The sequence below is a fragment of the Pygoscelis adeliae genome, unplaced genomic scaffold (genome assembly GCF_000699105.1).
Source record: "Pygoscelis adeliae isolate BGI_AS28 unplaced genomic scaffold, ASM69910v1 Scaffold117, whole genome shotgun sequence".
Classification (NCBI taxonomy): domain Eukaryota; kingdom Metazoa; phylum Chordata; class Aves; order Sphenisciformes; family Spheniscidae; genus Pygoscelis; species Pygoscelis adeliae.
In genome coordinates, this window is record NW_008825270.1 from 3,708,633 (window position 1) to 3,719,969 (window position 11,337).

Here is an 11,337-nt window from a genome sequence, read left to right on the forward strand (position 1 = left end):
CTGGAGCAAAGTCAGGCTCTTGGGACACCGTGCTGGTAGGACAGTGCTGGCTGCCCTTGTGCTCATCCCCGTTTGTAGCCAGCTGAGTGGGGCATGCTGGAAGTTGGGTTAAGGTTGGAGTTCTGGCAAGCACCCAAACATTTTGTTGCTGGGCTGGATGCTTTTCCCTGAAAATTGGCTGGAACAGGGCTGCTGCTGAGCGGTCTCATGTTGACAAGAGTGTGGTTTTAACAGCTTGGTTACTGCCCCAACGGTCTGCACTCCCTGGGACTGCCTCATGAGTGGGTCCCCTCTGTGCTCTCCCTCGCTCTCCTCTGGTTGTGTCTCACTCACAGTGAGCAGGGTCTGTCATGGACACCAGTACGTAACTGTTGTGCTGTCTTTGCAGTTCAGACATTTTCTTTTTGGGTGGAAGTAAAAAATCAGGTGATTGAAACATCCCAGCAGCATGGATGGGATTAAACGTGTATGTGTGAAGTATATGCTCAGTGGGGAGGAGAGCTACTTTTTACATTGGACAAACTCCAATCTACTTTTCTGTTTATGTGTGACCTATTTGTGGAAATTTGCTGGTGAGTTGGAATTTTAGGCTGGGAGAACTGAGGCCAGGATAAACTGGTGATTTCCAGAAACATCCTGAAACCTTTGCGGAAGATCTACCTGCTGTTTATTGTATGAGCAATAATAAATTATGTTAAAGATGATGGTGGCTATGCTGCATAAGTGGAAGGATTGCTGTAGTGCATGGCCCTGAGTTCTTAATGAAATTAATTCTCCTATAGCCAGAAGGTCAGCAGGTGTTCATCCATGCTCCTTTGGGTGAAGGCACAGGGAAAAGGTCCTGGGGTGTGAAAGAGCTGCTGGCTATGAGAGAGGATTCAAGAATCTCCTGCCTTGGCTTTAAATAAATCGTCCTTATCCCTAGCCAGCCTGGTCTGTCTGTCATCTGCCCTGAGGGTCCTTTCCTCTGTGCTTAGTCTCTGTCCTTTGCAGAGGGAGTGCCTCTCCCGTGCTGCTCCTCTCTGCCCTGCAGGAAGACACAGTTCCTTGTGGTCAGTGAGGGGTTGTGGGTGTGAACGACTCCCATGCCTTCTACATTTTGCCTCCTACAGCAAAACCTTCCCCTCCCTGGCACTGTCCTGTGGGTCTCTGCCTCCTGTGCTGTGGGGCTGGGTGAGGGGGTGAGAGGGAGCCGTGCTTGTGGTGCCTGGATCTGAGAGCACCGCTTGTACTAATGAGGGCTGTGCTGTGAGAACAACGCAATGTGCTGCTCAGGTGTGTCTCACCACGTTTTGTCCTTCCTAGGGCTGCTACACTGTGATCCTGAACTCCTTTGAGACCTATGTGTACCTTGCAGGAGCCCTTGCCATCGGAGTGTTGGCCATTGAGGTACTTACTGTTGTGCGACTAGAAGAAAAGCAAGTGTCGGTAGATGTCCAGCAGTGAGGCAAACAGGCGGGTGCTCCCCCTTGCCAGGGGAAGCTGCTCCTGCAAAGCGCGAGCAGGTTATCAACTTGTGGTTTTAACTGCCTAGAAAGAGTCGGGTGCTTGGTCCTTTGCCACAAAAGGCAGGGAAATAACCGGTGCTGCACACCTGCAGTGCTGCAAGCCTGCAGTGCCGCCTCGTGTTGGGCCTGCTGCAGAGCTCGCACCCTGCCACGCTGGCCATAGGGGCTTCGGGGACCCACCGCCTACCCCAGGGCCCCACACCGTCACTGCCCGTAGTGCAGCAGCACCCCAGCAAGCTGACTAATCTGCCACTTGGTTAACGTGTTCAAACTGTGCCTTTGCTTTAAAAACTTATGTTTAGAGCCTGAAATTGGCTCCAGAGCACCTCTGTTATCCAGCATTAGTGTCTGGCTCTTTGGTGATGTTTCTGAGGAACGGGCTTCCCCCAGACACGACATTAGCCCAGAATTGGTGTCCCTGCAGCATTGCTGGGGCAAGGCCGGGTGCTTTCCCCAGTGCCCTGTCCCGTGCAGAGGAGAAGGAGCTGGGCAGTGCCCCAGCAGCCCCCATGAAGGCCCCGCTGTGCCTGCTCTGGGCAGTGGGAATGGTGTGCAGAGCAGGGACCACAGAGCCCGCTCCCCCTGCAACACCAAGGGCAGTTTGGGAATGAAGCCAGGCTGCTGCTGTAGCCACAAACAATTTGGGGGACAAGGGAAGGAAGGGAGGGATCGCCTTCAGGAACAAAAAAAAAAGTTTTGCCACAGCCTCCCCTGGGTGGTGGGAAGGGTCCCCCTCACTGCGCCACTGACTGCTGGGCAGGCAGGAGTGGTCCTGGGGCCAGGGAGGGCTTTGCTGATCTTCTAGAAGATGCAGCTGACTCTCGTGGTTCTCTGTTTTGTTTTTGCCCTCTTCTTTCCCCCCCTTCCCAGCTGTTTGCCATGATCTTTGCCATGTGTCTCTTTCGAGGGATCCAGTAAGAGGTGGCCCGTGAACCACCACATTCCCCACGTACTCAGAAGAAAGAAGGAAAATCAGAAGAAACAAAACCTGAAAACACCCAAAAAACTTTATTTTTTTTAACAAAATGGGGTAGAGGGAAAAAAAGAAAAAAAAGAGGGTTGTAATATATGAATGACCAAAAGGATTGTACTTCAGGGGCTGGAACTTTGAGGTGATGTGCACTACACTGTACACCGGACCCTTGCCCAGAGCCACCCGCAGCAGCCATGGAGCAGGAGCCCAGCGCAGCTGATTGCACTAGAGACTGACAGAGCCGGCGAGGGGAGCAGGAGGATGAGCACATCTGCCTCTCCTGCAAGGCCGTGCCTACCGTTCGTAACTTTATGACAGCAAAGGCCTGAAGAACAGCCACACAGGGGTTGGATAAGGCAACAGGTTGGCCAAAGTCTGTGACTGTCCAGGTGGGTTTGAAAGAAGCAGTGGTGGCTCATCTCAGAAGTAGGTAGTCATTGTTCACGCGATTCTGGCTTTAACACCCAGCCACAGAATGAAAACACATGTTCTTCAGTGGAAGCTTTGCCCCTGTCACCTGAAACTTGTCAGAGAAGTCAGGCACTTCAGTGAGGCTGGCTTTTCTCTGGAGCCCCAAGCAGGGGCAGCATGGTCTCACTTAGCAATGGGACTCAGCTAAGGCTGGCTGATGGTCAAGAGTTTGGTGCCTGCTTTTCTGTTTTTACTAAGATTCCCTGTTCCTTGTTGTGAAAAAGAAAGAGGGCAAATGGTTCCTTGCTGTGTTCCCATCTCCTGGGAAAAATAATGGCTCTGGTCAAGAATCATTGATACTGCTGCCTTCCTGAGAAGGGGAGGAAATAGTGTTTAAATCTTGTCGGCCTTTGCCTTTCCCTTCATACTTGCAAAAAACGATTTGTGGTGCTCTGTTAGCATAAATATTTGCAGTGGATTCCTACATGCTTTCCAGCCCTAAGGGGAGTTCCAGGCATGGTGCTGGATGGAGGAGGCTGAGGTTTGTCAGCCGCTCCCATGCTGTTTGCCTGAAACAGTCTTGTTGTATCATTTCTGCTCAGAGATTTTCCCCTGAGATCCTCACATGGGCTCATGAAGAAAGCATCAAGTCAGAATTGTTTTAGTCTGCCTGCTAGTTGAGAGTGTTTCCTCCATTGAGTTAGTTTGACATTTAACTAACGTATCATCTACTTAATCATTTGGAAGTGAACTTGAGAAAGATGTCTGGGACTGGACCTTGGTCAGAGATTAAGGTGGAACTGCTGAGGCCCCAGGCAGGCTCTAAGAGCACCCAGCATCCAGCCAAACCGCTCCAGCCATTGCTCCAGTGGTTGTGGTTATCGACCCAGACAGGTTACTGGTTTCTCTCCTCTGGAAGCCTAAACCCCTGTTGCCTTAATTGTTCATCTGGTCACTCCCTGACCCCAAACTCATTATGCTTGAGGGAGGACAGAAGGGGCTGTGGTTTCTTGTTTAGCTTAGGTCTTTTTACAGATTTTATAGGCTCAGATTATGGAGCACTTTTATATCGGCTTAAAGCAGCCCCTTTAAAGGCTGTAACCACTGGCAAGGAAGGAGAGGGGGCAGAAGGCAGCAGCGAGGAGCCAAGCAGTAACCTTGTGCCCAGGTTTGGCAGCAGCAGGTGCGCTTTGCCTGGCTTACACCACTGGGGCTGTGTCCCTTCAGCTCTCCCAGTGGCACTGCACAGGCTACAGGGAAGGAAGGAAAGCAGCAGAAAGACCGGTCCATAATAGACAATGATGCTGGCTAAATGTCCAGATTGGGGAATCAGGATATTAAGGAACAGGAGGGAGGCATTAGAGCTTTTCCAAGCTTCATTTGAGAACAACAGTTTGCTCATCAGCAGGAGAGGGCCCAGGCAGGTAGAGCTGCAGCCCCCCCATGCCGCAGTCAGCATATTCCAGCAACGGAGTAAGAGGCCAGAGCTGCTGAGTGGCCTCAGATGTTGCATTAAACCTCATGGAAAGCTTTTCTAAATTGTTTCCCTCTGGATCTGCTTTTAATGAGGCATTTTAGCATTAAATTCTGGTCTGTTGTTTAATGAAGGAAAACAGTTTTGCTAGCCAAAAACCACCAGTATTTGTACCCAACAGCAGGTGCTGCACTTAAGAGAGGAAAAATTTGTTGCATCTACTAGTCTTGCAGGGAACAGGCCGAGCAGAAGGCGAGCTTATCTCTTCTGCTTCTGCCTCAGGAGCTGGTGTCAGTGACTGTTCTGGGAGAGCAATTCCCAGGGAGGAACAAAACCATGAGCAGAGATGGTAATTTGGCTGGAGGTGAGCAAGAGAAGCAGAACTGCCTCCCCAGCCTCCAATTTTTTCCTTTCCCCTCAGTTTATTGTGCAAAGGCCTGGCTGTCTCAGGTCAGAGCCTGGAAGGCAAATACACTGATTTGTGCATGGTGGGTGGCTGAAAGGAAAAAAAAAAAAAAAGCCTTAAAGCCTTTTCCTGCATGGGGGAAAAACTGTCTGCACTGGGGGAACCAGAACAAAGCAGCCAGAGCACTAAGTGGTAAATATACATGCCTGAAGTAGGATCTCTGCAGGCTTATTTCTCTTTGGCTTTCCTAATTCTGTACTCATTGCTTTGTCTGTTTTTAGCTTTCTCACTTTCCCTCTTCCCTAATGGTTGTCCCTGTATCTTCAAAAAGATCTCTTATTCGTCTGTTATTCTGGCCTTTGCACAGTTGTTTCTCCTCTCTTACCTTGTCTGATCCCCCATTGCTCTTTTCTGGATGAAGACTTCACATCCCTCTGCAGCTGGCCGGCGTGCCACTGGGAACACAGCTTGAAACCCCAGCAACAGCCCGGCAGCACATTTTAAACAAGAACTGGAGATAGCTGTAAAGATACGTGGAAGTCTGAGAGGACCTGTGGAAGTTGGTAACAGGCAAAAAGAATTTCCCTCGGGGGAATTTAATGAGCAAGCAAGGCCAGAAAGCAGACTCCTGGTGTATGGCAAAGCATGTAAATTTGTTGGTTTTGTCCCTTGGTTATGTGGCTGCCCCCTCTGTTGTACAATAGTTTTCAGAACAGTAGGCAGGAGAAGCAACTGTATTTTTATATTTGTTTTTAACAGCTCTGGTGAATATTTTGGGGTCAGGGGCTCAAGCTAGATTCACTGCTTGCTGGAGAGCTCTGGGCAGGCTGGGGACCAGAGGGAGCTGCCGTGCTGCTGCCTCCTTCACTGTAGCACTGTGACCACAGCCCAAGAACCTTGGATGGAAGTAGTTGAGAGCAGCCTGTGCCTGCGAGCCCACAGCCCCTCTCGGCGCCCCTGCCTCCCGGCTGTTATTTAATGCTCAAATGACTGTCACGAATGCCTGGGAAAAGGGCTGCGTGTGAAATAATGTTTGAAATCTATTTTAAAAAACTGTAAATGTTCTTTTTATTAGATAGTGGAGCTAATTTATCCTGTATTCCCTACTGTAATGCTTTTTTATATTGAAAGGAATTCTTTTTTTTGGTAATATAAACCAGAACACAAGCCTGAAGCACTCTCTGCACGGTTTTTGTGTGCGTTTCTTAAAAAAATAAAAAATAAAAGAAAGATATCGTGACAGTGAAGTGAAACCGCTTTAATTTTCACTTGGTGTTAAGTACAGTCATTTTCTTACCAGAGGAGAAAGAATAAACTCAGGTACAGCAGCTAAAATGAGGTATAAACTGAAGTGTCCCATTCTCTCCTGCCCCCCCACCCCAAGTAAAAACCCTTGACCAGAAAGGAGAGGCCAGCTTAGGACAGACAGAGCCTCTCCTTTGTCACCAGCTCCAGTTTGCCAGATCTTGGTTAGACATAAATAAGGCAATGTAGGGAGTTATGTGAATGATGAGCTTTCTTCACCCTCAAAAGCGAGGGCTCTATGAATGCAAGGGTTTGGGTCCATCTCTGGCAGAGAAAGGGGGTCAGCCTTAGTCCTGGCCTCTGCCTGCTCGGAGGACAACCCTCTGGGGAACATGACTCCCAACCCTGCACAGTATTATACAAATGCAGGTAATTCATTGCAGTCTCCCTTGGGAGATGATGTCAGTCCAAGGCCTTTCTCACAATTTAACAGATAAGGAAACTGAGGCCTGTGGAGATGGAGTTTTTTCTCAGCAGATCAGTAGCAGAGCCTGAAGTGATGCCTCAGCCTTTTGATCCCAAATTATATGTTCAACCGCCACCTGCATCTGTGATGCCAGCGCTTCTGTCCTTAGCGAAGCAGTTCTGTACAAACGTTTCAGCATCTTCCTCCCTTTCCCCCCATTCACAACAGTGAAAACAACCAGCCACAGTTGGTTTCTGGCAGCACTGCGGATGCTCTGCCTGGGCTCCACCCTCAAGCTGCCCTGAGAAACTCCCTCCTAGACCTCACCTGCTACAAATTCACCTCCTCAAGTGGGCCTGGCCGTGTTTCTCCCGCAGCACCTTGCTGATGAGAAGGGACCATACCAGGGACCACAGCCTTTTTGTAGCCATTGCCAGGCAGGGGCATCCATTTGCCCCTTCTCACTTAGTTATAGAAGAGGTAGAGCCCCAGTCCACTTCCATACTTTCTACATGGTCCATTTATAGCAAGATGGAGCAAGAAGCATGAAAATAAAACAGCTTCATCTGTCCCCTTTCAGGACTAGGTACCAAGTAGCATGAAATCTCTTACATGGCCACTCCCTCAGGCTTTGCTCTATGTTGGAGCAGAAGACATTGACTGGCAAAACTAGAATTGGCTCACTGTTTTAAGTTTTGCAGAGGCAGCTGCTAAGCAGGGGACCAGAGGAATCTGACCTCACCTGATTTAAAGCTCCTTTGGAAAGCTGTAACTGCTTCCCCCACGCTCCCACCTAATTTAACCATCAAGAAGTCTTCAGAGAACTGCTCTGACATAGTGCAGCAACTCATTTCTCTCACCTGCTGGATGACATTTTAAGGTATGCTAATCAAGCAGCTGTCTACAGACCCAGAGTCATAACGAAGTTCCTAGGACCTGTGGCCAACACAGATGGGAGGGCAGCATTAAGAAAACCCTCCATTTCCTTCTTCTGCAAGATTGCTTTTGCTGTGGTCAGTTTTACTTGTCTTTCCTAGAAACACAATTTCCCACCCCCCCAAAACCAACGATCAGTCTGTGTATACATTCATGTGACCCCCAAAACACAAAGAATCAAGCTTCACGTACCTATACCAACAACTACAGCCGAAGTGCTGTACTGAAGCCATTGCAGCTGCCCATGCAGGTGGTGTGCAGGGTGAGAGCAACAGCCGCAGCGTGCCACGCTCCAGCTCCCACACGCAGCACCGCTTGGTCTAATTCGTGATATTCTCCAGGTGGCACTTGATCATTTCCAGCCTCACAGGGAAACTGTTTCCCTCTTAGAGCCCAACTCTTCCACCTGAACAGAAAGGCTCCTCTTAAATACAAGTTCTAGTTGCTTAGTATCATATTTTGGACATGTTTAAAGCAGCTTGGCAGGCATGTGTTGTTGGGAGGCTCCAGAATTTAGCCTGCTGTTGGATGTTGCCTCTCCATTTGATTTACTTAGGAAAAGAAAAATATTACAGTTGTGATGTTTCCTGGTTCAACTATTTCCAATATTCTTACCTGACAGACATTTTGCATGGCCAGTAGGTACAATGCACACAGTGTCCCAAGTTTATGCAGCTGCTTCTAAATGCCAAAAGCACTAACACAACACACAACAACTACCCACTACCTTCTTCTAACTCTACTAAGATATTAAACAGCAATAGCCATAGATCCCAGTCTCACCAGTGGCTTGAGGGCTGTTGTTCACACAAGCACTTCTGTTTGTGTAGGCATCTTTCTACTGGGATTTTTGGGATGTCAGCTCTATTCCAGGGCACACTTTGATCCAGTCAACAGTAGCACATGAGTAAGAAGTCCGTATCCTGTACACAGATCTTCTGGCTTTAGTCCCATGGAGGAAAAAAAGGCTGCCTCCAGCTGTGGACAGGGATAATCCGCAAGGAAACTGCTAGGAAGTAGGGCAGCCAAAGCTGTTAAGCCCAGGAGGTGTTGGAGAAAGTGGCCAGTGAGTACTAAAGCACATTTAGTCCTTCCTTGACTGGGCAAGAGAAGGCAATGATGCCTTCATACACGCCGCTCCTTGCTGTTCTTCATCCCAGTTAAGTATCTTAATGCTACAAACTTTGGTCCTCTCCCCTCAAAGTCAGAAGAGCTGTGATCCCTGCACATTAGCAGAGCTGGAACACCATCTCCTACAGCTGGGGTTCATCTCTAGAGGCTGCTCACTGATCCAAGCAGCTGTGTTGATGCTTGCTCTGCCCTCACGAGCAGTAACCACAGCAGCACTCCAGCCCCTGCTTAACTAAAGCATCAGATGCTACCTCACACCCACCACTGCTGCTACCATCAGTAAAGCTGCAACTGTAGGAAGTGTTCTGGTGTGAAGGGACAGGACCCCTAGAAACTTCACGAAACATCCCAAGCAAGGGGATGTCTTTGTACTCAACAGGCTTTTTCCAATAGCTTCCTTCGCTTCTCACATATTGTAGTTCAAGCTGCTCCACTGTTCCTGTCGCTGTCCCTGCGAAGGGAACAAGCAAGAAGCCTCCCTCTTCTTTTGCTCTATCTCTGGCCAAGCTTTGCACAGCACCCTGTGTAAAACTACAAGCAGGGTGGCACCTCTGGCAGCGAGGAAAGAAGAGCCGTTTGCAAAGCGCTGAACTAGAACTAGCCTCGTCCAGCTCCCAGCTACCTGGACAGTCAGTACTTGCTAAAAGGGGAACGAGCTGTACACGAGGGCACGCTCCACCAGGCAGGTGCAAGGCTTACCAAGGGGAGTAGCTGAGTCCTTCGCCCTGTCTCCTCAGGGATTTGGTTTCAATGTGCTGGTCTTATGTTGTGCTTTGTTCCAGTGGGTTCCAGAGCCTGTGATCCCATCGGCCAGTTCCCCCTGGGAAACTGGATCTTTTCCCTGAGCCTGCCAGGCCTGCACACCTCCCTGAGCCTTCTTCCCGCTGCTCCTTGCCTCCTGCAGAGGGGCTGGGGGGTCCTGCCCAACACTGCTCTCCCCCCATTTCACCTGGCAATGCCACCAGCACCGAGTTACACACTGATTCATGCCGGTAAGTGGAAAAGAAGGAAACCACTTTAGAACCAAAAGGGGCTAACAAAAAAACCAAAACAAACAAACAAACAAAAAGTTATAATTATAATGCAAAATTACCGACACAAACCCCTCCCTCCCACCCTTCCCATGACAAAAAGCCCAGGAATTAGACTTTCTTGGGACGGCGTCCAACTTGGTAATAATAATAAATGCTGATGAGGATGAAGAGGGCTCGGCTGACCAGGAGGAGCACGGCACCTGTGGCTATCCGGCTACTCTCAACCAGGGAGGCAGTGGTAACTAGAGAAGGAGGAAGACAAGGCAGAGGTTGGTGATGAAAAAACAAATGGAGGCAAGTAGCACAAAGCTGTTTTCTACTGCCCTCTAACGCAGCTTCCTAGCGAGACCTGCCGAGACTTGCGAATGCGGAAGCTTTCGCCACAGGCTCACAGGCACAGTGAACCCGTGGCACAGGCTCTTCACTAGCTTGATTTCACAGCCTTGAAGTTAGCCACAGACCCACGGTCCCCAGAGCGCTCACTTACAGAAACCCTGCTTTAAAGGCAGCCCTATGTTCAGGCAGCCACAGCCCAAAATGGCCACTCGAGCAGATGTGAGTTTCCATCGTGCTCAGGTGTTAACTGTGGAAGCTGCATGTTCCAGAGTTTGCTTTGCGGTTTGACCACTTCAGTGCTGATTGAGAAACATTTTTCAACTTTAGAAACATCTACAAAATACGCATAGTCCACACATGCTACCTCTTTTCTGAGCACCTCTCTTTTTTGGCTACTAACACATAGCCCATATCTAAACCAGCTACTTTTATAATACAGTTAGTGAGCTACCAATGTAGACATGCAAAAACCCCTTCATTGTTAAATATAGACAAGCTCCCTAGAAACAAGCTGAACTGTTATTCTCTGTTTTGGTAAGACCAAACATCCCCCTTTTTAGCACAGGTTTCTACAGTCTTGTCTTGTTAGCTCCAGCACCTAGGCAGCCCACTCCAGGAGATGACCTGTGCTGGCTATGAAGGCCAGAATGTTTTTAGGGAGAAAAATAAACGAACTGTCAGAGGAAGATGTCTCCCCTGCACCTGGGCACCCTTCAGTGAGCAGCCCAAGGCAAAAGCTACTCCTTGAGGAAGGAAAAGGGAGAGCAGCTGGCAGGGAAGATGCTCCCGGGGCCAGGTTATCTTTGCCAGTCCCGCAGGGTAAAGGAGCTGTCTCCAGCACAAGCCAGGCACAGCACAGGGACAGCTGGGGATCGGGTAGCCCTGTGGCTGTGCCAGCCAGGCAGCAGAGACAGCATCTCCCCGTCAGCTGAGTCCACCGTGACTCCCAGGGCCTCACCGCACAACCTAGAGTTTATTCCATCAGACCCAAAGGCACTGTTCCAACGCCAGTTGTTCGGCCCACCTCCACTTCTCCTTCCTCCCTGCCCGGTGGGGGTACGCAGCACGCACCACCATCCCTTGCGTCCTCCTCCCTACTGGGTGGCTGCAGCTACTCACCCAGGAACTGCACGGCAAAGTAGCACGCCTCCGTCAGTAGGGTCCAGCGGATAATGACTTTTTCAGCCGTGTAGAGGGCGTTCCACATGATGAGCGAGATACCTGCAGCGGGACAGCAGAGCGCAGCTGCCCGAGGGCCAGGGGGGATCACTGGGAAGGGGCAGCCCACCCACCTGCTCCCGCACGAACCGTCTGGGCCTCCCACGGGAGGACGGGGGGAAGCAGTTCTGCGGGCAGCTGCGCTCTCCCGGCTGCTGCGGCCGCTGCATTTCCAGCCATCCCCGCGAGGCGGCGCTCG

At 50.1% G+C, this 11,337-nt stretch overlaps 2 protein-coding genes across 2 annotated transcripts in view; one reads left to right on the top strand and one right to left on the bottom strand.

Moving 5' to 3' along the window:
- Positions 1 to 6,014, top strand: part of TSPAN18 (tetraspanin 18) — a 63,424-nt gene extending 57,410 nt beyond the window's left edge. Inside the window, exons 8-9 of the mRNA XM_009329690.1 lie at positions 1,306 to 1,389; positions 2,379 to 6,014. Of these exons, the coding sequence (XP_009327965.1) occupies positions 1,306 to 1,389; positions 2,379 to 2,426 (132 nt within the window). The 3' untranslated portion in view covers positions 2,427 to 6,014. The remainder of the gene's footprint in view (positions 1 to 1,305; positions 1,390 to 2,378) is intronic.
- Positions 6,015 to 9,692: 3,678 nt separating this feature from the next.
- The window catches only part of TP53I11 (tumor protein p53 inducible protein 11), a 4,956-nt gene continuing 3,311 nt past the window's right edge, over positions 9,693 to 11,337 (bottom strand). Inside the window, exons 5-6 of the mRNA XM_009329691.1 lie at positions 11,040 to 11,141; positions 9,693 to 9,826 (exon numbers count right to left, since the gene is read on the bottom strand). Coding sequence (XP_009327966.1) covers positions 9,693 to 9,826; positions 11,040 to 11,141 — 236 coding nt within the window. The remainder of the gene's footprint in view (positions 9,827 to 11,039; positions 11,142 to 11,337) is intronic.